This window comes from Narcine bancroftii, chromosome 4 (genome assembly GCF_036971445.1).
Source record: "Narcine bancroftii isolate sNarBan1 chromosome 4, sNarBan1.hap1, whole genome shotgun sequence".
NCBI lineage: Eukaryota > Metazoa > Chordata > Chondrichthyes > Torpediniformes > Narcinidae > Narcine > Narcine bancroftii.
This window is the reverse complement of record NC_091472.1, coordinates 314,222,829-314,250,168: the sequence shown is the minus strand read 5'-3', so window position 1 is coordinate 314,250,168 and position 27,340 is coordinate 314,222,829. Positions and strand designations below refer to the sequence as shown.

Below are 27,340 nucleotides of genomic sequence, written 5' to 3'. Positions count from 1 at the left end.
CGGGTTCACAACTCTGTAGTCTTTTCCTGTTCTGTATATTGGCACCTCTGTACCAGACAGTGATGCAACCAGTCACAATGCCGTGGACATATGCAAGGATTACGAGCCCAAAGGACCCCAAAACCCAGCAGAAATAGAAATTCACCACGACAAATGGTTACTTAAACAAAAGTTGTTTTTAATTAACTTTAAACATGAAAATAGAATCAAACTTTAACTTATCTCTCTTTACTTAACTAACCCAAATTAACCCCCTTCTAATTCTAAGCGCACGTGTATGATGGGTGTGTAAATTTAAGAAAAGTTCTTTGGCTCACAGTTCAATCTCAGTTCTTCTTCCAAGTTCACTGGTTGCAGGCAATTCTTATACTGTGCACAGAATTTAACATGCATAAAGTTCACCAGGCTTTGGTGCTCGAAAGGTAAATGTTTACCGCTCAGGAAGGTTCTTGTAGGGTTCTTGCAGAGAGAGATTTGTTGTTCCAAGATTTCCACAACTTAGGTACCACCATTAGTCACTTCAATGTCTCGCTGATGAAACTTGGCCCATCAGGGTTCTCCAGATGATAACCTCTTTCTTTCAGGCTAGCACAGAGTTCCTTTCTGTTCCACTTATTCCAAGAGAAACATCAGACAGATAGCACTCCCAGCCATCCACTGCTCTGGAGCTTTCTGTTTCCAACCAGCTTCTGGCTTGTTTCAGCCGTGACTGTTCAGTCTCTTTCAGTGTCACCCACACTGGCTGAGAGAGCTTGTTGAGCTTGTCTTCTCTCTCTTTCTCTCACTAACTCAGACTGCTCTTGTGACTCTCTCACTTGCAAAAACCCCCACCTTCTTCAACAAACCACAGGAATTAGTCTCTTGGACAAGCTGGTGCCTTAGGAGTGACCTTTCTGAGCACTCTGTCAAAACCCCTGCAAAGAGCTTCCAACAGTCCATTTATTTCATGACATCATTTCAATTGGTACCTACTTGTGAAATGCGCACAATAGCCTTTTCCATAGTTTCTGTAAAGTTCATTGAATATAAATACTTCAATCTTTCAAATTAGATCTGTTTTAAAATGTGTGTATGTATGTAACCTACTCTAATCTTATCAAATTCTCCCAATATTTTTACTTCATTACACAAGAGTCTTTGATAATATACCAAATCTCCTGAAACTCCTAATGAAGTATAACTGCGGGTGAGCCTTCTTCATGGTTGCATTTTAGCTTCAACTTTTCCTACACATGTACGGTATATCAGTCCTCATCCCCTTGCTTCCTGTCCCTGTGACCTTGAGATGTGCTCCACTTGCACTTACTTTTCCTCCCTCACCGCTATTTGAGCCCCCAAACGGTTCTTGCCAGTGAAGCATCACTTCACTGGTGAAGACGTCAGAGACACTGGATTCAGACTGGGAGATTGCTTTGCTGAGAACCTTCGCTCTGTCGACGTCAATAGTGATGACCTCCCAGTGGTCGACCATGACAGTTTCACACTCCATTGCCACTGACATGTCTATCCATGTCCTCATGTCTTCATGCAATTGGAGCATTCTCCAGTTAAATGGCATTAATATTGACTTCTCCGATTTCTATTAAACCTTTCCCTTGGTCTCTCTTTTTCCCTACCCCTCGGTCTCCTTTCCTCTTGCTGCCCACTCCTTCCCTTCTCACGTCGGAAAGCTCTTCCTTCGCCCTCTACCCCATCATATGTCAGCTTCTTTCCCCTCTACTCTCTCACCAGTATCCACCTTTTACCTCTCACCTCTGCTCCTTCCCCACCCCCCACCCTTTTATTCAGATGTCCAATTTTCAGCTTTGATTTAAATAAAAATTTAATTGTGACTGAACTTTGTTTGGAAGAAAGCCTCGTGGAATTTGCCTAAAAGAATTAACAATTTAAAGCCAAGAGACATCCACGCTGTAATAATTGAATATCCCGGAAGTGTGTGAACCTTTCCGTGAATTGTGCAGTTTGAAATTGAGCCAAAGTCTGGCCAGACAGTTTGCATCCTTGAAAAAGATAAGCCACAGCTCTGGTAGCAGATTTGGCAAGATGCCCAAAAAATGTTACTGTAAACATAAACATTGAGATAAGAAAGGTTGCGTGCAGAACCAAGAGACAATTCAGCCAACTCTCTTAAAGGGACCAAGTAAGATACAAAATTTGTTTGCAGTTCCAGCAGGAACCAGGAGAAGCCAGGGCAAAGCCAGATTGCAGTGTGAAGAATCCAAGATAGATAAGAAGTCTCGTTGGGCTAAAGACCTCAAGCAAACAGATCCTCTCAAAGAACTGTTTGATCGTGAGTTGAGCCAGCAAGGCAGACCGACAGCGCTTGGCAGGAGGTTGGAGCCAGTGGCCAAAGAAGAAGCGGCTTCAACCAGCAAGCATGAAGAAGACTCTGTCAAGGCACTGCAGGCCTCATTAACTGGCTTAAAAGTTAGTGGAACTGGAACATCATATGTTGCAAAGTGCCAAGCAAAATGCAGAAGATAGAGACTCATTTAGTGGTATCTGAAAGTTCAGATGTGAATCTTGACGATAGTATTCCCAAGGTTATAAGCACAGAAAGATCTTCAAAGGCATCCAGACCAAGTGCAGCTTCGCGAGCTTCAAGCATATCAGCTGTGCATGCTAAGGCACAAGCAGACTCGGCTACTGTCTGTACACAAGTGGTTGGAGAAAAGATATGCTTTAGAGGATAAGAAGGTTGAAATCAGGAATTGGCTCGAAATGTCAACGGCCTCTTACTTCCTGTAGATGCTGTGTGACCGGCTGAGTTTCTTCAGCATGTTTGTTTACTGCATTTTACAAACTAACATTGCCACATAGTTTTGGATGCTTATTCATTTAATACTCCATCCCTAACTTGAGAAGGTGGAGGTAAGCTGCCTTCTTGAACCACTGTTGTCCTGGAGGTGTAGCGAGGGGTTTCCTGAGTTTTTACTCAGTGGTAAATGGATGGCTGGGTACAAGATTCAATTCATTACATATTACATGAAATTGCTTTTGCCTGCTGTTAGAAATTGCCTGAAACGCCTCTTACAGTTAGAGAGAGAAGCAGAGTTCCTCCCCAGAGTTACCAAGTGCCCGTGGATTTCTCCTCCAGCATTTTCGCAGCCAGAGTCCAGTCCAAACCATTGGCGAGCCGAGCTCCAGATCCGAACCTCCGACACAGTCACAAACCTTTCAGCGCCTTCAACCAATTTCAAGCCAGTTTCCAGCAGCCCACAGCCTCTGTGGGTCCTTGCCTTGGTTCATCAGCATCCCGCTGCATGCGTCGGTCTTTCAGCCACAGACCTTCTCACTGGTCTGCTGCTGTGGTCATCGACACGTGGATCATCTCCTCTACTCCACCCTCCCCCCCCCCCTTTCTGGTCTCCCCGTTTTCTGGTGCTGTACACCAGTCCTCTGCTCCCCTGGAGGCTGCAACCACTGTCGGCTCCGTTAATGGACCGTTCAAAGCCTATGTGGAGCTGACTGCAGTCGGACAGGGGGGGGGGGGGGGGGGTGGGGGGGTGGGGGCTGGAGCCCACGGGAAAGCTGTATCTCTGCTCCTTGTTCCCCGTGGTCCGCACCAGCGACAGCACTGCTGCTACAGCAGTCCGAGCAGCACGCCATTTTATATCTACATGTACACAAAATTTGTTAAATTTAAAGGTTTTACCAGCAGCTTGGAACCCCCCCCCTCCCCCGCCCCCGCCCCGCCACCACTAAGAGAAAGAGAAACAGATTCCCTTCAGACACACTGAGGGTCTGTAAATTTGTCTCCAGTGCTTCTGCAGCCACATGGCTTCCTGTCTATTCCAGTGGTGGCCCCCGTGCTCTGGTTCAGAACCCCCAGTCTTCAGTTCCCACGGGCCAGTGGTAGTGCTGGGAGGGCAACTTCCTGGGGGTGGTGTTCCCCATGCTTTTGTTGCCATGGTCCTATCTGGTTAAGGTAGTGCATTTGGAAGGTTCCCCAGATGAGTGGGTTAGCCTGAGGAAGGGATCGAGTTGCCTGGGATTGAAGTCTATGGAATTTAAGGGATCTCATAGAAACATTTAAAATTATGAAAGGAATAGATAAGAGAAGCTGGTAGGTTGTTTCCAGTGGCAGGTGAGACTAGAACTTGGGGTAGATCCTCTACTCAGGGTGGGGGAGTAGATTTAGGACAGAGATGAGGAGGGACACCTTCTCCCAGAGAGCAGTGAATCTGTGGAATTCTGTGCCCAAGGAACCAGTGGGGACTGCTGCAATAAATATAGTTAAGATAGATTTTTAAATCATTGGGAATGAAGGGTTATGGGGGAAAGGCAGGAGTCCATGATCAGTTCAGCTACAATCTACTGAATGGTGGAGCAGGCTCCATGGGCCAGATGACTGACTCCTGTTTCTGATGTTCTTATAAAGGGGGTTAGGTCCAAGCTTGTATCCAGAGAGTGGTCCGTGTACCTCGTGAAATAGAAAGGGCCCTGTGTATAATTGCAGTTTTAACGTTATTCCTGGCCACACAACCAACTGTCCTTTTTATTTTAATTCTGTCCTGTGCTCTTCTTGTCCAGGGCCCAGTAATTAAATTTAACAGCAACCAGCGATATGCCACAACTGCTGTGACCTCTGCTGTTATCCGAGAAATTGCTCACCGTGTAGAAGTTCCTCTCCAGGTAATGTTGCCATGCTCCCTTCTATCAGGGATGGAGTGGGGGATGGGGGTGGTGGTGGAAGGAAGAAGAGGTGAACATCTACTTATTGAAAATTTGAACACACCTCAACACCACAGGGGTGGCACAGAAGAGCAGCTGCCTTGCTCTGCAAGGCCCTGGCTTTGATTCTGACCTCGAGTGCTGTCTGCGTGGAGTTTGCAAGTCCTCCTTGCAGGTTACCTCCACATTTCCAAAAGATGTGGGATGGAAGGTTACTGGGCCACTGAAAATTTGTGGAAGAATTGTGGGGTCGGGGGGGGGGGGGTGCAGGGTTTGAGTTGAGAAGCATCTGAGAATAAAATGGGATTTTCAATTTAAATTTAGACATAGAGCACTGTACCAGTCCTTAAGGCCCACGAGCTCATGCCATCCAACTGACCTATCACCTTTGGTAGGTTTTGAATGGTGGGAGGAAATTTGAGCACCCTGAGGAAAAAATGCGGGGAGAACGTGCAAACTCCTTACAGCCAGCGCAGGATTCAAACCTATGAGAACTGTGTCATCCAAATTGCTGAAGGAAAGTAAATTGGGTGCTTGGTAGTCAGTCCAGAGTTGTTTGGCAACTGACTGGTTCCTGCGCTGTGTAACTCCTGTGGCCACCTGTACAACTGCTTCATAGAACATAGGACACTATAGCATAGAACAGGCCCATCGACTTGCGATGCCATGCAGACCTATATATTCCTTTTTTTAAAAAATAAGTACTAAACCCTCCCTCCACCATAACCCTTTATTTTTCTTCCATCCATGTGCCTGTCTCTTAAATGCCCCTAATGTTCCGGCCTCCAGCACCACCCTTGGCAAGGCATTCCAGACACCCACATTTCTGTGACCTCATCTGGTGTTTGCTGATCCTGCCCTGGGAAACAGGGGACGCTGGCTGTCCACCCTATCGATGCCTCTCAGAATCTTGTCGGCCTCAATTAAGTCTCCTCTCATCCTTCTTCGCTCCAAAGAGAAAAGTCCCAGCTCTGCTAACCTTCCCTCATAAGATTTATTTTCCAAACCAGGCAACATTCTGGTAAATCTCCTTTGCACCCTCTCCAGAGCTTCTGCATCCTTCCTGTAATGAGGTGACCAGAACTGAATATAATACTCCAAGTGTTGTCTCACCAGAGGTTTGTAGAGTTGCAACATGATCTCTCTACTCCTAAACTCAATTCCCCTATTAATGAAGCCCAACATCCCATAGACCTTTTTAGCTATCTAATCACTCTTTGCCTTGACCTTGGGGTCCAAATCCATACATCCCTCAAGGTGGCCACACAGGTTGATAGCTCTAGTTCATTCTCGACCTTGGGAACTGTCTGTATAGAGTTTGCACAATCTCCCTGTGATTGCGTAGGTTTCCCCCAAGTCCTAAAGGCATGAGTGTTGATGGGTTAACTGGTGACTGCAAGAGGCCCCACTGTGCGGGTGAAGAGAGAATCAAGGGCAAGTTGATGGAAATATGGGATAAAATGGGAGTTAAACAAATGTAAAAGACAAAAATGCTGGCGGGCTCAACAGGTCACAGAGCATACACAGGAAGTGAAGAGTGTCCAGGTCCATGGGAAGTGAAGGCCGTCTGGGTTGACAGGAAGAAAAGGGCACCAGCGTCACAGTGAGAGGCGAAGGGTGGCAACGTCGAGTCACAAGGCAAAGGGTGGCAACAAAAAGCGAAGGGCGTTCACGCAAAGCGAAGTTTGGCCACATTGAGGCAGGAAGCGAAAGGTGGCCATAGGAAGCCAAGGGAAGTGAAGGGCGGCCACGTCGAGTCAGGAAATGAAGGGTGGCCATGGGAAATGTAGGGAAGCAAAATTGAGACGGGAGGCAAAAAGCGGCAACATCGGGTCAGGAGGCGAAGAGCAGCAAAGTTGGGACGCGAGGTGAAGTGCAGCCACAGGAAGTGAAGGATGACCACATTGGGGCAGGAGGCGGAGGGCGGCAACAGGAAGTGAAAGGCGGGCACATTGGGGCAGGAGGTGAAGGGCGACAATGTCGGGGCAGGAGGCGAAGAGCGGCTACGGGAAGCGATGGGCAGCCACATTGTGGCGGAAGGCTAAATGCGGCCAAATTGGGTCGGGAGTCAAGGAGCGGCAACAGGAAGCGAAGTATGGTAACAGGAAACGAAGGGCGGCCAAATTGGGACGGGAGGTGAAGGGCGGCAACATAGGGGCGGGAGGCGAAGTGCGGCCACGGGAAGTGAAGGGTGTCCACTGGAGACGAAGGACAGCCAATTTGGGGCAGGAGGCGAAGGGCAGCCACGGGAGGTGAAGGGTGGCAACATCGGGGTGGGAGGAGAAAAGCAGCAACGTCGGGGCGGGAGGCGAAGTGCGGCCACGGGAAGCAAAAGGCGGTCAAATTCGTGCAGGAGGTGAAGTCCGGCCACGGGAAATGAAGGGTCTCCATGGGAGGCGAAGGGCGGCCAATTTGGGGCAGGAGGCGAAGGGCAGTCACGGGAAGCGAAAGGTGGCAACATCGGGGTGGGAGGCGAAAAGTGTCAACGTCAGGGCAGGAGGCGAAGTGGGGTCACGGGAAGCGAAGGGTGGCCAAATTGGTTCAGGAGGCGAAGTCCGGCCATGGGAAGTGAAGAGTGTCCATGGGAGGCGAAGGGTGGCCAATTTGGGGCAGGAGGCGAAGGGCAGCCACAGTAGGTGAAGGGGTAGGCAACGGGAAGCGAATAGTGACAACGTTGGGGCGGGAGGCGAAGAGCGGCAACATCGGGAAACGAAGTGCAGCCATGGAAAGCGAAAGGCAGCCAAATTTGGGCGGGAGGCGAAGGGTGGCCACATCAGCAGGAAGCGAAAGGCGTCCATGTGGGCGGAAATTTGAGGATAACTTGTCAGAATGATATGGGACCAGTGGAAGTGGGTGGTTGATGTTTAGTATGAACAAATTGGGTCAAAAGGTTTGTATCTGAAGTCTCTGTTGAAGTCTTGATGATCCCTGATCAACATCAGTTTATTCTTAGGATGTGATGGTGAGGAACGACTGTCCGTGTGGCTCGACAATTGGCCCGATCCTGGCCTCTCGCGTGGGGCTGCGCGTCGTGGACATGGGCAGCCCACAGCTGGCCATGCACTCTATCCGAGAGATGTGCTGTACCTCCAGCATTCTCCAGGTCATCATGCTGTTCAAGGTGAGTGACCCACAGCACTCCAGGCCCACCCACAGCGCTCCAGGCCCACCCACAGCGCTCCAGGCCCACCCGCAGCGCTCCAGGCCCACCCGCAGCGCTCCGGGCCCACCCGCAGCGCTCCGGGCCCACCCGCAGCGCTCCGGGCCCACCCGCAGCGCTCCGGGCCCACCCGCAGCGCTCCGGGCCCACCCGCAGCGCTCCGGGCCCACCCGCAGCGCTCCGGGCCCACCCGCAGCGCTCCGGGCCCACCCGCAGCGCTCCGGGCCCACCCGCAGCGCTCCGGGCCCACCCGCAGCGCTCCGGGCCCACCCGCAGCGCTCCGGGCCCACCCGCAGCGCTCCGGGCCCACCCGCAGCGCTCCGGGCCCACCCGCAGCGCTCCGGGCCCACCCGCAGCGCTCCGGGCCCACCCGCAGCGCTCCGGGCCCATCCACAGCATTGGGGAACAGCTTCACCAAGCACTCGGCAACCCACCGTCTCCTAGTCGAGCAGTGTTGAAATGCTTTGTCAGGAGACTGAGGCAGAGGGGTTTTGGGAGGACATGCCACAACTTGGAACAAATGTCAGTACGGTCACCAGTCTCAGAAAAGCTGCTAGCATATGAAAGCACCTACCCTACATACCGCATGGAAAAAGGCCCTTTGGCCCAAACTGTCCATACTGGTCCTAATATCCCACCCACACTCATTCCACCTGCCTGCATTTGGCCCATATCAAGTTCAAGTTTATTTGTCTTCATTTGTGCAAGTACAACCTGATGAAAGAGCATTCTTTGGTCCTTGGTGTAAAACACTGCAAATGCACGTGCACCTAATATGGTGCATATGAAGTACTTGTATACAAATATTGAAATGAATAGTTGAGTCACGGAAGGTTTGTATGAGCAGTTCGGCATTCTCACTGGCTGTGAGATGAAACTGTTTCCCAGCCTGGTGATTCTGCTCTGAACCAGCATTTCCATAAATCCTTCCGATTGTTTCTGAAACGTTCCAATAATACCTGGCTCATCCACCTCCCCTGGTAGCTGTTGCAAGCACCCACCACCTTCTGTTTAAAAAAAAGTTTCATAGAACACTACAGCACAGAAACAGGCCCTTTGGCCCTTCTAGACTGTGCCGAAATATTCTGCCTCATCATACTGACCCGGACCACAGGCCTCCATACCCCTCCCACCTTTGCGCCTGTCCAAACTTTTCTTACATTTTAAAATCGTGCCTTAATTTACCATTTCAGTTGGCAGTTCATTCCCCACTCCCACCACTCTCTGGAGCACTCTCTCCTCCAGCATCTCTCTGTTTCAACTCCATGTCCACCAGTGGGTGGCAGCGTGTTTCTGTGTTCAAGGAATCATTCAGATCAGCCGTTCTCAACAGGGCCCATACGTCCCTCTCCTAGGGGCCAGTGCACATTTTAAGGTGGGGGAGGCCACAGGCTGAAACCATAAAATGGTTTTTGTGTAGTCGGTGGGAGAGACGTATCGAAGAAACCAAAACTTGACTGCTTCACAGGGAAGGGCCCATAGCCAAAATAAAATATCGAGGATGGCTGGTGTGGAACACAGCATTCCAGCCCAGGGCTGACCGATGCAAACCCACTCCAGCACAACCTAATCCTTCCCTCACTCAAACTCATAACTCTTGACTCACATCCAGGTGCCTATCTGAGTATTTTGAATGTCCCTATTTACCAGCCTCCACATCACCCCTGGCAATGCATCCCTTGCTCTCTGTGTTCTCCCCTCCCGCCCTCTTTCTCCTCTCTCCCCCCTCCGCTTTCCTGTCCCCCTCGTCCTCGCTCTCCTCTCCTCCTTCCCCCCCCCCCACCACTTTCCTCTTCCCCCTTCTCTCTCTCACACTGCACCCAACCCTAGTAATTAGTGTCTGCACAGAAAGGCAGGCAGAAGTGCCTGTGACGCACTTTCAGGCATCGACCGGTCTGTTCCATTTCCCTGACCCAATCTTAGAGTGTTCTAGCTCTGATAGGCTATTCGTCCCACCTTTAAAATGCTGACCTTATCCCGTTTGCCAGCACTTGGTCTGTAATCCTCCACCACAGTGTTCCAGATCCCACCCACCCTCTGGGTGAAAGGGTTAATCCCTTTCCCTTTGACCCTGTGCCCTGAGTATCAGATACCAGAGGGCTAGGAAGAGAGAGCTCCTGCAGTCCAGAATATCAGTGCCTCTCATTCTTTTGATTTACCTCTGTTCAGATCTGCTCTATTTCTCCCCGACCCCCCCCCCCCCCCCACAACCCGCTCTCATCTAAGGATAACAATCTCAGCCTATTCATTCTCTCCCCATGACAGACACTCCACTGCAGCTACTCCTGCCGAAATCTCCTCTAATGCAACCACATCCTGCCTGTAGTGTTGACATTGAAACTGTGGCAAAAGTTTAGAAATGGCTCAAATTGCCTGCTGGGGAAGAGATGAACCATTCAAAGGAGTTTAATATCCTCAACAATCTCAGGGCAACTCTAAAACATTTATAGAATATAGAACGCTACAGCTCTTGATGTTGTACTGACCCATATATTCCTATATTTAAAAAAACAAAACCCTCCCTACCCTGTCACCCTCTATTTTTCTTTCATCCATGTGACCGTCTAAGAGTCTCTTAAATGCCCCCAGTGTTTCAGCCTCCACTCCCATCTCAGCAAGGCATTCCAGGCCACCACAACACTCTATGTAAAACGTATCCCTGATGACTCCCCATGACTTCTCTCCAGAACATACAACAGCAGAGAAACAGACCCCTTGACCCACATGTCTGAGCTGAACACGATGCCCATATTCAACTAAAACTCTGCTCCCAGCCCCCTCATGATATCCCTCCATCTCCTTCGTATCCACGTGTCCGTCTCGAAGCCTCTTAAACACCGCTGATTGCATCTGCTTCCACCACTACACCTGTTCCAGATACTTTTGCCTTGGGGATTTCGTAGCCTTGCTGAGGTGTGATCACATCTGCATTGATATCGAGCTGTTGAACTTCCCTTTGTTACACTAATTAGGGACTGTTCTGATACCACAAAAGGACTGTCTGCAGTATTGTAATGCCACTGTCTTGAGTGATGGTATCTGAATATTTATTATTACCAGTACAAGCCCTCCAGCCCATTATATTGTGCAGACCTGCGTAAACCTACTCCACATCAATTAATTTTTTTCCTGACCTCACACCCATAACTCTCCGTCTTACATCCATGTGCTTGAGAGTCTTTTTAATACCAGCCTCGACCACCACTCCCGATAATGCATTCCTCTGTTAAAATTAAATAAATAAACGTACCCCTGATCATCTCCCCTCACCTTGAACAGAGGTCCTCTGGTGGCTGCTGCCCAGGAAAAATGTGCAGGCTGTTCCACCTATCTAAGCCCCTCATAATCTTGCACACCTCCATTAAGTCACCTCTCATCCTTTTGTCGCTCCAAAAAGCTCCAGCTCTGTCAACCTGCTTCATGTGACACGCTCTCCAATCCTGGTAAATCTCCTCTGCGCCCTCTGCAAAGCATCTACATCCTTCCTGCAATGAGGCAGCCAGAACGGAACGCCGTACTCCCAAGTGTGGTCTTACCAGAGTTTTATAGAGCTGCAACATTACCTCATAGCTGTTGAACTCCATCCCCCAACTACTCGAGACTTGCGTACCGTATGGTCTCTTAATCATCCTTTCGCCCTGTGTGGCAACCTTGATCAATGGAACTGGAACCTAAGCTGCAGTAAATACTTAGGTGCACATTTATGTTGTAACATGTGTACGACAATAAATGCATTGCAGTGAACTGACCGTGCACAACACGATCCTGATCTCAAAAATATGACAATCCTTGTGTAATTGCTCTCTTTTTCATATTAGAACACTACAGAACAGAAACAAGCCCTTCAGCCTTTCTAGTCTGTGCTAAACTATTATTTTGCCTGGTCCCATGGACCTGCACCCATTGACATCCCTACATACTGCTCTTATCCACATACCTGTCCAAATTTTTCTTAAATGACAAAATTGAGCTTGCATTCACCACTTCAGCTGGCAGCTCGTTCCACCCTCCCACCACTGTCTATGTAAAAATGTCCCTCCTAAGCCTCCCCTTTCCCTTAGCCCTCTATTTTTTTCTCTCTCTCTCCCAACCTCTGGATAAAAACCTGCTTGACTTTTACTCTGTCTCTACCCCTTGTAATTTTGCCAACTCTCCAGGCGATGGAAGTTTCTCACAATTTACCATATCAAGACCCCATCGCATTGAGCGCCTTGATGACTGCTTTGCTGACAGGCAAACAACCCCTGTCCTTCCACATAACTGGACTTCCATCCCAGGGACCATTCCAGTCACCTCCTTTTGCTGTCTCCCCGTGACATTCACCGCCGCAGGGATTTGTGATTCTCCAGTGGACGAGCCGGCAGGAATAGATGTCACAGTGGTAGGAATCGGCCTCGCCATTGGGCAGAGCCGTGAAATTTTGGAAACAGCAGCCAGTTTGTGCAGAGATCCACTCAACAGCAGTGTTACAATGTACAGATGTTTCGTTTTACATTTAAGAGAATATTGGATAGTTACATGGATTGGAGAGGTGCAGGACTATGGGTCAAGGTGCAGTAAATAATCCAGCATGAACTAGATAGGCTGAAAGGCCTGTTTCTGAGCTTTAATGTCCTATGGTTATAAATTCTGTGAAGAATAGTTAATTAGTCCATCAAACACTGAAAGAGCACCTTCAAATGCTCAATGTAATTTTCAAAGAAAGGTGATGTTTACATTTCTTCCTTCCTGAGTACAGTTTACCATTCCAGATAATGGCCCACATGAAAAAGAGTCTCGGAGGCTGTATGAGATGTCATGCATGTTCTTTGACAATAAATTTGAACTTTGGACTTTATTTTATCAGAAGGAATGAAGAGAGGAGATAAAGAATTGATGTGCATTTCCATGCTGTAAATGCCATCTTCTCCATGCCAATCAAGTTGTCTACAAGCTAGCCCCTGCCTACAATTGGCCCATACTATAAGGCCATAAAATATAGGAGCAGAAGTAGGCCATCCAGTCCATCAAGTCCACTCCACCATTCCATCATGAGTTGATCCATTCTCCCACTCAGACCCACTCCCCGACCTTCTCCCCATAACCTTTGATACCCTGACTATTCAAATACCCATCAATCTCTGCCTTAAAATACTCTCAGTGACTTGACCTCCACAGTCGCCCGTGGTAGCAAATTCCAGAGGTTCACTACTCTCTGGCTAAAGAAATTCCTCTGCATCTCTGTTTTAAATGAGCGCCTTTCAATCCTGAAGTTGTGCCTTCTCCTTGACTCCCCTACTGTCGGAAATAACTTTGCCTCATCTATTCTGTCCAGGCCTTTCAACATTTGAAATGCTTCCATGAGTTCCCTCCTCATTCTTCTGAACTCCAAGGAGTGCAGTCCAAGAGCTGTTGAACTTTTCTCATGCCATTACCTTCATTCCAGGAATCATTCTTGTGAATTTTCTCTGAACCCTCTCTAATACCAGCACATCCTTCCTTAAATAGGGAGGCCAAATCTGTACCCTGCACTCAAAGAGGGCTCACCAGTGTTACATCATATTCCTGCTCTTATATTCTAGTCCTCTAGATATTGCATTGGTCTCTTCACCACCAACTCAACCTGAAGGTTCTTCTTTTCTTCTAAACCCATCTTATCCATGTACCCAGTCTAAATGTCTAACTGTCGAGGGAGGTGGAAGGAGAGGTGATCTGTGGTTTGGATCAGCACAGAGGGAAGTACTTTCAGTTCCATGAGATGGGGATAATGGGAGCTGGGGTCCGTCTAATGGGCTGAATGTCCCATCTTGTCCAAAGGTAATCCTATCATTCGATGCTTTCTCAGATAATAACCATATAACTATTTACAGCACAGAAACAGGCCAGATTGGCCCTAATAGTCCGTGCCGAACATCTTCTCCCTCCTAGTCCCACTGACCTGCATTTGGCCCATAACCCTCCACACCTCTCCTGTCCATATACCTATTCAACCTTTCCTTGAATATTAGCGTCAATCTCACTTCTATCACCACTGCCGGAAATCCATTCCATACCCCCACCACCCTCTGCGTGAAAAAATTCCCCCTTATGTTTCCCATAACTTTTCTCCTTTTACTCTCAATCAATGCCCTCTTGTTTGATCTCCCCCAGTCTTAGTGGAAAAAACCTGTCCACGTTGTCTCTATCCGTCCCCCTTATAATTTTGAATTCCTCTATCAAATCACCCTCAACCTTCTATTCTCCAGGGAATAAAGTCCCACCCTACTCAACTGTTCCCTGAAACCCCGGCAACATTCTCATAAATCTCCTCTGCACTCTCTATACTGTTTATATCTTTCCTGTAATTCGGCGACAGAAACTGCACACAATATTCCAAATTTGGCCTCACGAATGCCTTATACAATTTCAAGATAACATCACAACTCCTGTTCTCAATACTCTGATTTATAAAAGCCAACATACTAAATGCCTTCTTCACCACCCTCTCCACGTGATTCAACTTTCAGAGAATTATGTACCATGACTCCTAATTCCTTTGTTCCACTGCACTCCTCAATTGTCCACCATTTAACGTGTACATCCTATTCTGATTAGTCCTAACAAAATGTAGCACCTCACATTTATTAGTATTAAACTCCATCTGCCATCTTCCAGCCCACTCCTCTAACTGTCCTATCACCCTGTAAGCTTTGATAATCTCCCTCACTGTCCACAACACCTCTAACCTTTGTATCATCTGCAGATTTACTAATCCAATTTGTCACCCTATCATCTAGATCATTAGTATATCTGACAAATAGTGGACCCAGTATCGATCCCTGAGGCACCCCACTCGACACTAGCCTCTAATTCAACAATTTTCCACCACTACTCTCTGACATCTCCCATCCAACCATTGTTGAATCCATTTCACTACTTCATTATTAATACCTAATGCTTTCACTTTCCTTACTAACCTCTTATGGAGAACCTTTTCAAAAGCCTTACTAAAGTCCAAATAGACAACATCCATCACCTTTCCCTCATCAACCTTTTTAGTAACCTCCTCGAAAAACTCTAAGATTTGCTGGACGTGATCTACCATGTACAAAACCATGCTGACGACTCCGAATCAATCCTTCTTTCTAAATAGTTGTATATTCCATCTCTAAGAACACTTCCCATTAATTTACCCACCACCAACATCAGACTTACAGGCCTATAATTACCAGGTTTACTTTTGGATCCTTTTTGAACAGCGGAACAATATGAGCCATCCTCCAGTCCTCCGGCACTTCCCCCGTGACCAGTGACATTTTAAATATTTCTGTCAACGCCCCCACTATTTGTTCTCTAACCTCCCTCAGGGTTCGAGGGAATATTTTGTTGGGACTTGGAGATTTATCTACCTTGATCTTTTTGAATATAGCCAACACCACCTCCTCATTAATCCTTATATTCATGAGCTCCCTACCATATTTCTTCACTTTATTCAGCTCAATGTTCTTTTCCTTCATGAATACTGAAGAAAACAATTGTTTAAAATTTCACCCATCTCCTCTGGCTTCTCACAGAGCCTCTCCCCCCCACTCCCCGATCTTCAAGGGGTCCAATTTTATCCCTCACTATTCTTTTACTTTTAATGTACTTTAGAAACCCTTTGGGTTTATTTTTACTTTTCCTGCCAAAGCAGCTTCAAATCTCCTTTTAGCCATTTCCCATTTTCTTCTTAAGGTTTTTTTTTACACTCCTTGTATTCCTCAAGCAGTTCATCCTTTCCCTGCTGTTTTTTAATTTTATTTTTAATTTGTATCAAAACATGTACAGTATTTATCCATAACATAAAAATGACACAAAAAGGATACAATTTTTAATATTTTCTCCTCCCTCCCCAAAAATTAGAAAAAAAGAAAACAAAAAGCCTATCTAATAAACCTATATCTTTTAATTAATTAATTAAAAATTACATAATAATCTTAAACCATAAACTAATTAAGGGCAGGTTGTAAGGGGGCGTGGTGGACACTGTAGGTAAAGTTGTAGCAATAAAATCCATGTCCATCCATGGCCCATCCCTTCGCAAGCAAAGATGAACATGGTGCCTTGTAGCTTTTCAGCTTTAGTGCTTGCCCAGGACAAATGCCTCCCTCTGGGTCCCATGCCACTGAGCCTGGTGGAGCGTGAGGCATGACAGAGTGATGCGGAATTTCCCCGCAGTGGCCTGTTTCAAGACCATGCCCACTGGTCGTTGTCCTTATGGGTCCTTCGTCCACCGAGTTTTCTGTTGCAGGCAGCTATGGAAACTGTCCCTGCTGCCAGACTGACATGTGCTATTTGCCCATAGCTGGTGCCCTATCCAGGTACTGACGGCTGGGCGAGATGAGCCCGGGGATTTGAAGTCAGAGTTGCCTTCTCCTAGCGTTTGCCTAAAATTCTTGTAGGGTTTCCAAATCTTATCAAATTTTTCTGGTTGATTTCGTAAATTATACATTATTTTCTCTAATGGTATACAATTTAATAATTCCGTTCGCCATCAATTCAGGCCCATAATACCACCCGATTTACATGTTCCAGCTATACATTTCTTTGCTATTGCTACACTTAAAAACTTCTTCTGATAAATATCTAACTTCAATTGGGAAATTTCTCCCAATAAAAATATTCTGGGATCCTTCAAAATTTTTGTCTTCCAAACTCATCCCAATAAGATACTTATATCCTTCCAAAACGTTTCTACCTTTTCACATTGCCAGACTGCATGCAGGAAAGATCCTACTTCTTTATTACATCTAAAACATTGATCAGAGCAATTTGAATTAAGTCCATATAATTTGTATGGAGTATAATGTAATTGATGTAAAAAATGAAATTTTACCATTTGATATTTAATATTAATTGTATTAGTTACATTTTCATAACGTGATTTTGACCATACTTCTTCTTGAATCTGTATATTTAAATCTTTTTCCCATTTAGATTTAGATTTAAATAAATCCTTTATTTGAATAGTCTCTTGTAATTTCATATATGTATTAGTAATAAATCATTCAATAAACATATTCAAATGGACCTTGTTCTGTAAATTTAAAATTCCTCTCTAACTATCTTTTAAAATAGGATTTAAGTTGATAATAAGAAAAAATAGTATCATGTGGTATATTAGACTTATTTTTCAATTGGTCAAAAGTAAAAAAAATTCCACAATTATACCATCAAAATAATGATTATTAACCATAGAAGAAACTAAAGGATTTTGATTTAATATAATTTTAGCCGACTAATAATTCTTCATTCCCCTTTCTGCATGACCTCCATACTCCATAAAGTATATGCAAAACATATACTTTAAGTATATATCTCAGAATTGGTGTATCTAGTTTTCCTTTTAATAATCTTTCATGCCATTTATATAAAATGTGTTCAAAATTACTTTCTCCTATTTTACTCATTTCACTTTTCACCCATGCAATCTTTTCATCAGTCTGATAACAAGAAGACAAAAATCTAAGTTGAGCTGCTTTATAATAATTTTTTTAATTAGGTAATCGTAGTTCCCCCCCCCCCGATCAAATTTCCATGTTACTTTTTACAATGCCATCCGAGGCATTTTATCCCTCCAAATACACTTTTATTTAAATCTTGAAAAAACATTATTGGTACAAAAATTGGTAAAGATTGAAAAAGGTATTGTATTCTAGGAAAAATATTCATCTTCGCACAGTTAATCCTTTCTATTAAAGAAATAGGCAAATCCTTCCATCTTATTAAATCTTTAATTTTCCTCAATGAAGGTATGTAATTTAATTTAAATAAATTATTTAAATTCTTATCAACATTAATTCCTAAATATTTAATTGCACCGATCTACCATTTAAATTTTGTCCGTTTTTTGACTTGAATGTAATCTGTCTCAATCATTGGCATAATTTCACTTTTATCAATATTTACTTTGTAACCTGATACTAACCCATACTCTGCCAATCGATCATTTACTTTTTTTAATGAGCTTTCACGGTTTGTAAGATGTAGTATTACACTATCTGCAAAAAGTCTAATTTTGTGTTCTTTGTCATTTATATCTTAAATCCCTCAATCTCATTATCACTTCTAATCATCTCGGCTAAAGGTTTTATAACTAATGCAAATAAAAAGGAAGATAGTGGACATCCTTGTCTAGATTATCTTTCCAACGAAAAAGATTTTGATATTTGCCTATTGCAAAAACTTTCAGGACTTTAAATAAATGATCCCATTCTAATCTATCAAAGGCCTTTTCTGCATCTAAAGCTAAAGACACTGATGGTGTTTTTCTTTTCTGAGCCATATCTATTAAACTTAAAAATCTAACAATATTGTTCGCTGATCTTCTATTTTTAATAAAACTTGTTTGGTCCATATTCATCAATTTAGGAAAAACATTTAGCTAATCTATTAGCTATTCATTTGGACAAAATTTTATAATAATCAGTATTCAATAGTGAAATTGGTCTACATAAAGATGGAATAACTGTTATTAACGCAGTTTTGAACGACTCGGGTAAATACGAAAGATCTTCCATTTGATCTAACAATCCCATTAATATCAGAATTAATAACTCTTTAAATTCTTTATAAAACTCCAGAGAGAAACCATCCTCCCCTGTTTGGTAAAGACATCAATAATTCTGTAAACTGTAAATGGATTTGTTAATTCTGCCTTCTCTTCTCTGGTAAAGAAATTTTGGTAAAGAAACTGTGGTAAAGTAATTTTAGGCAAATATTCATCTATTTTATCCCCATCTTTCAAAGATTCCAATTGGTATAATTTCTTATAAAATGTCATAAACACATCATTAATACTTTGTGTTTTATAAGTAAGATGGCCTGAATCTTCTTTTGCAGCTACTATTGTTCTCGATACTTGTTCAGTCTTTAATTGCCATGCTAAATCTTTATGAGCTCTATCTCCCAACACTTTTTCTTGGTCGGGTTTATCTTATATTCCTCTCTACTCCATATGTTTGTATTGTATTAAGCTTCAATTTCTTTAAATCCAATATTTTCCTTTGTTCTTCATTCCCACGATTTTCCAGTTATTTTTCCATCTTTATTATTTCCTTTTCCAAATAACTTCAGACATATTCTTTTTTAACCTTAGCTGTATAACTTATTATTTGATCTCTCAAATTAGCCTTCAAAGAATTCCATACCATGAACTTATTAGATACAGAATGTTCATTTAGGTCCATAAAAAGTTTTATCTGTTGCCTTATAAAGTCACAAAACTTTTTCCCTTTCAGCAATGCTGCGTTAAACCTCCATCTATAACCTATATTTTACTCCTCCTCCAGTAAAACTGACATAACTAAAGGAGAATGGTCAGACAATATCCTCGCCAGATAGTCAATACTATGAACTCTTGTTTGGAGTTGAGAGGTGATTAAAAACATATCTATATGGGAATATGTATTCTGCCTGTAAGAATAAAATGAACAATTTCTAATATCAGGGTATATCTTCCTTCAACTATCAACGAGTTTCATTTCATTCATAAAATTTTTCACATCTTTTGTTACCTTATTTTTAGTCATGATTCCTCCTGATCTATCCAACTTAGGATCAAAGGTAAAATTAAAGTCTCCTATAATTATTTTCCCTTTTGCATTAGCTAACTGCATAAAAACATCTTGTATAAATTTTCCATCGCCTATGTTTATCAAGGTCCAATCTTCAGAATATATTTTACAATTTATCATCACATACCTCTTCACTTTGTCAATCGTTATATCCAGTATTTCGATTGGTAAACTATTATTAATATCACTACTCCTTTAGCTTTAGAATTAAATAAAGAAGAGAATACTGCTCCGACCCAATTTCTCTTTAATTTCATATATTCTATTTCTGTTAAATGAGTTTCTTGTACAAAAGCCACATCTACTTTTTTTTTCATATAATTCAATAACCTTTTTATCTTTATTGGGTTCTGAATTCCATTGATGTTAATATTAATAAATGACAATTTCCCTGCCATTAGACATCAGGATTAAAACTTATATCCATCCAGTGTCCCTCTCCATCTCCCCATCCAACCAAACCCTCCCTAAAGAAAAAAGATAAGGAAAAACCCCAGAGGTGTGTTGTTTAAGCACCTCTATTTCCCTGATCTGTACAGGATGCAAAACTAGTTGCATTAGTGCCCATGATAGCAGTGTGGTCAGGATAACACTCCCCACTAACTCACTCGAAACATCAGACCGTCCCTTACTGTTGACCTTTTAATCCGTTAATCTTACCCAGTATATTAGATCATGCACAATATAGGTTAAACCTTCCTCCCATTTTATACTCTCTTGAAACTCAATGTGTTTTCAGTTACAGCAAAATCTTTCAGTTATATAATGAATTCAAGTATCTACAACCATCTGCTGATCTTTAGCAGACAGTGAATTGGCCTAAACCTTTGGTTCATGAGGCTCAATAAAAAATCTATTCCTCCCTCCCAGGACGAATACTTTCAAAACAGCGGGGTATCTCAAAACAAAGGCATAGCTTTTTTCCACAATACATCTTTAAGTCGGATTAAACTCTTTTTATCAACAAATCAAAACATATCTGGATAAAAGAAAATCTTATTTCCATTATAAATCAAAGGTGATTGTCTTTCTTTGGCTTGTTTCACTGCCAACTCCAATATCTTCTCTCTTACATCGAAGGAATCTGACAGGTATTGGACGGGTCCTTTGGTCAGGCTGAAGTTTAGATCTCAATGCCTTTGGGCTTGTTCTATCTCCAAGTCACCTTGAAATGCAGCCTGACCCAAAGATTCTGTTATCCCTCGTTGCAAAAATCTTTTCAAGCCTTGACCTTCGTCCCCTTTAAATCTAACAGTCTTGATATTATTCAGTCTACTAAAATTTTCCGAAACGTCTATTTTTTGCATTAACTGGTTGTACTGAACAGCTGCCTCCACTTGTGCTTTCTTCATTTGATCTTTAATATTTTGAATCTCAAACTCATTCCCTTTAATTTTTCCATCCTCTATTTCAAATCTAGTGTCCACTTGCTGCATTAATCTTTCCATCTTATCACCATTCTTCCTGACTTCATCAGTTAACACTTCCATAGATTGTCGAAAAAAAGTCTAATATTCACCAGAAGATAAAGAAGTTTTGGCACCTTTTTCTACCTCTTGATTTTCTTTCCTTTGCTTTTCCAGATCCTCTTCTTGATCACTGGAGGGTCTGGAATCTTTTTTAAAATTTCCTCCGCATTTTCTTGTGCTCTGCGCATGCGCGACTCCTCGCACAGAGTCACTTCTTCACTCGATGTCGCCGGCCAATGTCGGGGGAGACTCTGTGCAGCAACGTCCAAGGTCTCCCGGCTTCTGGCCTCTCTCCTTGCGAACAGCTCCAGGATCCTTTCTCGAAGTCTGCCTCTCTTCCTTTTCTTTCACTGCAGTAAGGCCTTTATCCTTCTTTGGTGGCATTGTTAGTCTTCTGTGTATCTTCAGACAGTTCTTTCTTATATTTTCCGTAACTTTTATAGTCTTTTTTCTCAACTTTTTCAAGAAGATTATCAGTCTAACCTTTCGTCTTCACGTGACACTCCCTGTCCATTCCCTGCTGTTTATATCTGTTGTACACATCCCTCTTCCTCCGAACCAAGTTCCCAATATCTTTTGAAAACCAAAGCTCCCTACAGTTTCTACCCTTTCCTTTAATCCTCTCGCAGACAGACCGACTCTGCCCTCTCAGAACTTCTTTGAATATCCTCCATTTATCTGCTACATCCTTCCCTGAAAATATCTTACCCCAATCCATACCCTCCAAATCTTTTCTCATCCCCTTGAAATTTGCTTTCTTCCAATCAAGAATCTCCACCTTTGGCCCACCTCTATTCTCTTCCATTACTAGTCCAAAACTAATAGTATTGTGGTCACTAGTCCCAAAGTATTCCCCAACGCAAATCTCTGACCTATCTTGTACCCTAATAGGAGATCCAATACTGCCCCCTCAAGTGGGTTCCTCTACATATTGATTAAAAAAAACTTTTCTGAACACACTCAACAAACTCGACCCCATCCAGCCCTCTTACTGTATGGGTGTCCCAGTTAATGCTTGGAAAGCTGAAATCTTCCACAACTATCACCTTGTCTGGGATATTTTACATTCATGACTGAAAGGTGATTGGTTTTGATGTTTTGTTTGAAGACGGTCTAGCACAAGCCCAAAGAAACCATAGTTCCATGAAGGTGCTAAAGTTGGGGAGGGTCTTGCACAAAAATTGGGAACTCGTGACACAGCTGAACAAGGCGTTGGTGAGATCACACTGGGAATCCTGTGTGCAGTTCTGTTCACCCAGCTTCAGGAAAGACATCGATGGGAGTGCCGAGAAAATTCTCCAGGGTGTGGTTGGGGCTGGAGAGCTTGATGCCGGGAGAGGTTGAATCAGCTAGGTCTTTGTTCTATTAGCGTGTAGGAGGTTGAGGGTGATCTTATAGAATCATTAGGGACATTTATAAAATGAATGGTCTGTCTTTTTTCCAAGATAGATGATTTTAGAACTGGAGGGCATAGGTTTATGGGGAGAAGGGGAGAGATTTAAGAGGCCCCTGTGATAGTCCAGATCTATCACCAGTGTATATATTTACAGTATCTAGACTGTGCTTACAGCGATTAGCTGAGAGCTAAGCCACGCCTACTGTCTGGGCCTTAAAGGGTTGTGTCCCTAGCCAGGTCGGATCATTCCGGACTGGTCGGCCACCTGTGAAGAGCTCCTGTCTTTTGCTAATAAAAGGCTTGGTTTGGATCAACAAGTCTTTGATTCTTTCGACGAGCTCTACAGCACCAGAAGGGCATCTTTTTTCCACTCAGAGTATGGTCCATATCATGGGATGAGCTGCCAGAAGAAACCGGAAGTGGGTATAGTTTTCTCACTTAAAAGACATGTGGACAGATACATGGATAGAAAGGCTAAGAAGGAGATGGACAAAGTGCAGGCAAATGGGACTAGTTCAAGTTTGTTATCATCTGATTAGTGCATAAAACGGAAAATACACAGCACACTGAAATGTAAATTTAGACCTACAGCACAGTAACAGGTCATTTTGGCCCACGAGCTCCAATTAACCTACACCCCCAGTACATGTTGAACGGTGGAAGGAAACAGGAGTCCCCAGGGAAAAGCCACATAGACACAGGGAGAACGTACAAGCTCCTTACAGACAGCACAGGATTTGAACCCCGATCCCGATCACTGGCGCCGTAGAGGTGTTGTGCTAACTGCTACGCCAAGCATGCCACCCCTACATATAAATAAAAATCTAATGAAAAATGCATAGATATTTTGGATTAATATACTTGTTACCCAAGGTTACAGGGTACCAACGTGGTTGGCCTGGATTAGTTCTGAGCTCAGATCTCTGCCTGAAAACATAGAGCACTATAGCGCAGTACAGGCCCTTCATCCCTTGATGTTGTGCCGACCTATTAATTCCTAACAAAAAAATCAAAACCCTCCCTAATTTCTTTCATGATGTGTCTGTCTAAGAGTCACTTAAATGTTTCAGTCTCCACCACCATCCCTGGCAGTGCATTCCAGGCACCCACATTTCTGTGTATAAAACTCCCCTCAACTCCCTCCCTTCACTTTGTACACATGTCCTCTAGTGTTTGCTATTCCTGCCCTGGGAAACAGGCACGGCCATCCTCCCTAACTATGCCCCTCATCATCTTGAGGACCTATTAAGCCTCCTCTCATCCTTCTATGCTCCAAAGAGAAAAGTCCCAGCTCTGCTAACCTTGCCTCAAAAGACATATTTTCCAATCCAGGCAACATCCTGGTAAATCTCTACTGCACCCTCTCCATAACTTCCTGTAATGAGGTGTCCAGAACTGAACACAATACTCTCAGTGTGATTTCACCAGGGTTTTATAGTTGCAACATCACCTCGTGACTCCTGAACTCAATCCTCTGATGAAGCCCAGCATCCCATAGGCCTTCTCAACTGTTCTATTTAAGGTGGCCTTGAGAGATCTATGGATTTGGACCCAAGGTCCCCCTTCCACACTGTTAAGTATCCAACCATTACCATGTACTCTATCTTCAGGTTTGACCTTCTTTTGCGAGACTCTGTCATTTGGTGTTCTGCGGCAGCACAAAACTCACTCAGCCTGGGCTGAGTTCAGTGGGGAGGGCAGTGGCTGCATGCAACCCCTCATTGTTTCCCTCCCCCCACCTTGAATGATCTGTTTAACTGCTTTTTTTTCCTCCCAGGGATTCTTCAACTTCTTCCCATCTGTGAACAGCAGTCTGACCGTTGACTAAGGCATACCTGCCCAACTGGCTGCCAACGTTCAGCGCCTGTAGACCGGACAACCCAACCGACCCACATGATTGAAAGCAACTCTTACCGATGTAACCTCTGATTTAGCAAGTCTGGAAACCGCTCCTGATCTTGGCGTTGTGTTTCCCTGTAGAATTGTGATTTGGGGCTCTAACTCTAGACCAAGACCATCATGGGCCTTGGGGGATAGAGGGGGGTGGAGGTGATTGTATTTGGGGTGCAAGAACTGGGGATGCTCTGGTCATGTAAGCCAAGAAGGCGTGTCGCTGGTTTCTTTGTAGCAGTGCCGCGGGAACACTCAAGACATAGTGCACTGCCGCCCTTTTGCATTGATCTTGCTGCCTCCGCCTTGTCTTCTAGCCAAGTTACAGAGGCCAATGCTTTGAAAGGTGCGGCCAGAACTGCACGCAATACTCCAACTGGCTCTTGAACTCGAACCCCCAACTAAAGAAGGCCAGCACATCATACATGTTCTTAACCACCCTGTCAACTTGAGAGATCTATGGATTCCGACTCCCAAGATCCCTCTGTTCCTCTGCAATGCTAAGAACCCTGCCATTGACCACGTGCTCTGCATGCATTCGCTCCCCGCATCCAGTCCTGGTGTGAAAAAACACTATCTATGATCACGCTGGTAAGTGGAAGGGGAGAAAAAAATTCACCTCGGCCACCTTTTCTCCTCACAGTTACTGAGAGTGTGGTCATGACACCATTAGCTGTTGAAAGCTCAGTCCTCAAGTTCATGGAATATGGAAGGATCTCCAATCATTTTTCATCTCTGTTACACTGCAGTTACAGTGTGGATGGGGTATGGGGTGAGTGAAAGGCCACGGGAATTCATTAATGGATGAAAGTCGATCTTTCCTGATTGAACAATCTTCAAAGTTAAACAGAATGTTACAGCAGAAGAACAGACCCTTTAGCCCTCTTGTCTGAGCTGAACGTGATGTCCAAGTCAAACTAAAATTCCCTGCACAGGATCCATCACCTTCTCTTCCCTATATATTCATGACTATCTAGAACACTACTATTTTTCTGCTTCACTGACAGCCCGTTCCAGACACCCAACTCTCTATGGGGAAAGAAACACCCCCCACACATCTTTAAACTGCCCCCCCCCTTTAATTGCCCTCTGATATGTGACATTTTTATTCTGTGAAAAAGATTGACGGTCTTGCGTTATCAGTTTTATACTCCTCTAACAGGTCTCCCCTCAGCCTCCGACACTCAAGAAAAAACAGCCCAAGTTTGTCCAATTTCTCCCCATATCTCATACCCTCTAATCCAGGCAGCATCCTGGCAAACCTCTTCTGTACCTTTTCCCAAGTCTCCACATCCTTCCTGTAATGGGGTGACCAGAATTGCACACAGTTCTCCCAAGTGAGGCCTGGCCAAAGTGTTCTACGGCTGCAACACAACCTCCTTACTGCAATACGCAGTGGACGCCGTCAATCCTGAAATTGTGTCCTGGACTCTCCCACTGTGGGAAACGACCTTTCTACATCTACTCTGACCATACCTTTCAACATTCAAAATGTTTCAAGGAGATCCACCCCTCATTCAGGCCAAGAGCTGTCAAACACTCCTCATATGATAACCTTTCCATTCCTGGAATCATCCCTCTATCCTCTCCAACATCAGCACATCCTTTCTAAAATGAGGAACCCAAAATTGCTCTCAGTCCTTCCCAGTGAGGCCTCAATGTCGCATCCCTGCTCTTATATTCTGTTCCTCTTGGAATCATCTGGAAGGCGTGTGTTAAAAATTCCAAATAAATACCAATGGCTATTGAGGGGAACACACACTTTTGCACGTCCATGATCAATCTCTAGCTTTGTCTTGTATCACGGCGAGTATGGAATTCTCTGCAGCCGCAAGCTCCATTCTCAAGCTGTAATCATGAGAATGTATGAAACAAGTGGGAGTAGCCATTCAACCCATCAGATCTGCTGCCCTATTCGACAAGTTTATGGCAGACCTGTCCTGGCGGCACTAATTCCATAGTACCTTAATTCCCTTCAAAGCCAAAGCAGTCTCTCTTGTAAATTTGCTCGGGAAAGATGCCTCCACAGCTCTCTTGGGTTGAGAATTCCAAAGATTCACTTCCTTATGGGTAAAGAGCTTTTTTCCTTATCTGGGTACTATGTGGTGGGCCCCTTATTTTGAGGCAGCAGGGCACATCTACCTTGCCAACCCCTGCAGGGATGTTGCAAGTTTTAGATTTTCTCTCATCTCCATCCATGCGTCAAATCAACTTAATCTTTGTCCGCAGGACAAGTCCGACCTGCTAGGGATCAACCTGGTAAACCATCAATCTCAACAATGCCGTTCCTCGGGTAGGGAGAGCAAACCTCTGCACCATTCCGTACATGTTCTCGCCAGAACATAAGAAACAGGAGCAAGAGTCGGCCATCCGGCCCATCGAGCCTGCTCCGCCATTCAATGAGACCACGGCTGATCTGATGATGGGCTCATCTCCACCCACCTGCCTTTTCCCCATATCCCTTAATTCCCCGACTGTAAAAATCTATCCAACGTAAGAATTACTTTTTTTCAAATGAATCCTATGCAATTTCATGAAGTCCTCTACATTGTTCTCTGGATGGCATTCCATAGTTCTTCCTGGTTCATCAATGCGCTGGGAAGGTTGTTGAGTTTCTGGCTGCAGATGAATGCCCTCCTGTCTGGTGTTGGGGGTGGGTGGCTGGCTGATCGTTTTACTTCCTGCCTGAATGATGATCTTGTGGTCGCTGGGACTATTATCTTGGATAACTGAGGCTGCAACGGGATGGGGTTGTTCAGAATGTAACCCTATATCCAGACGCTCCTATCCCTCCATCTCCTTTCCTCCAGCCCCCGGCCCCCTCTCTCCCTCCGAAGGCTCAAAGCATTGGTTGCACCTCTTCTGCTAACTTCATGCTCTCGGAATAATCCTTATTTGAAGGATTGGGAATTAAAAGGAGTGATATTAGTGGAAGATTGTTTTGAAGTAGGTTCATTTCTTTCGATTTAGGGAGAAATTTGGTATATTACAAAATACTTTATTTGCTTATTATCAGGTATGTGATTTATTATCCGAACAGGAGTGTGGGTATGACAACGGCTCTGTATACGCTCATCTTTGTGAGGTTTTTCAGTTGGTTGTTTTTCCAGACTCTTTTGTGTAGTCTTCCAAAGGCGCTATTTGCCTTGGCGAGTCTGTTGTCTATCTCATTGTCGAT

General features: G+C 44.4%; 1 protein-coding gene across 1 annotated transcript in view; it reads left to right on the top strand.

The window, feature by feature from the left end:
- dnpep (aspartyl aminopeptidase) overlaps nucleotides 1-27,171 on the top strand; it is an 82,131-nt gene extending 54,960 nt beyond the window's left edge. Inside the window, exons 13-15 of the mRNA XM_069935974.1 lie at nucleotides 4,534-4,635; nucleotides 7,628-7,795; nucleotides 24,050-27,171. Coding sequence (XP_069792075.1) covers nucleotides 4,534-4,635; nucleotides 7,628-7,795; nucleotides 24,050-24,100 — 321 coding nt within the window. The 3' untranslated portion in view covers nucleotides 24,101-27,171. The remainder of the gene's footprint in view (nucleotides 1-4,533; nucleotides 4,636-7,627; nucleotides 7,796-24,049) is intronic.
- The last annotated feature ends 169 nt before the right edge of the window (nucleotides 27,172-27,340 follow it).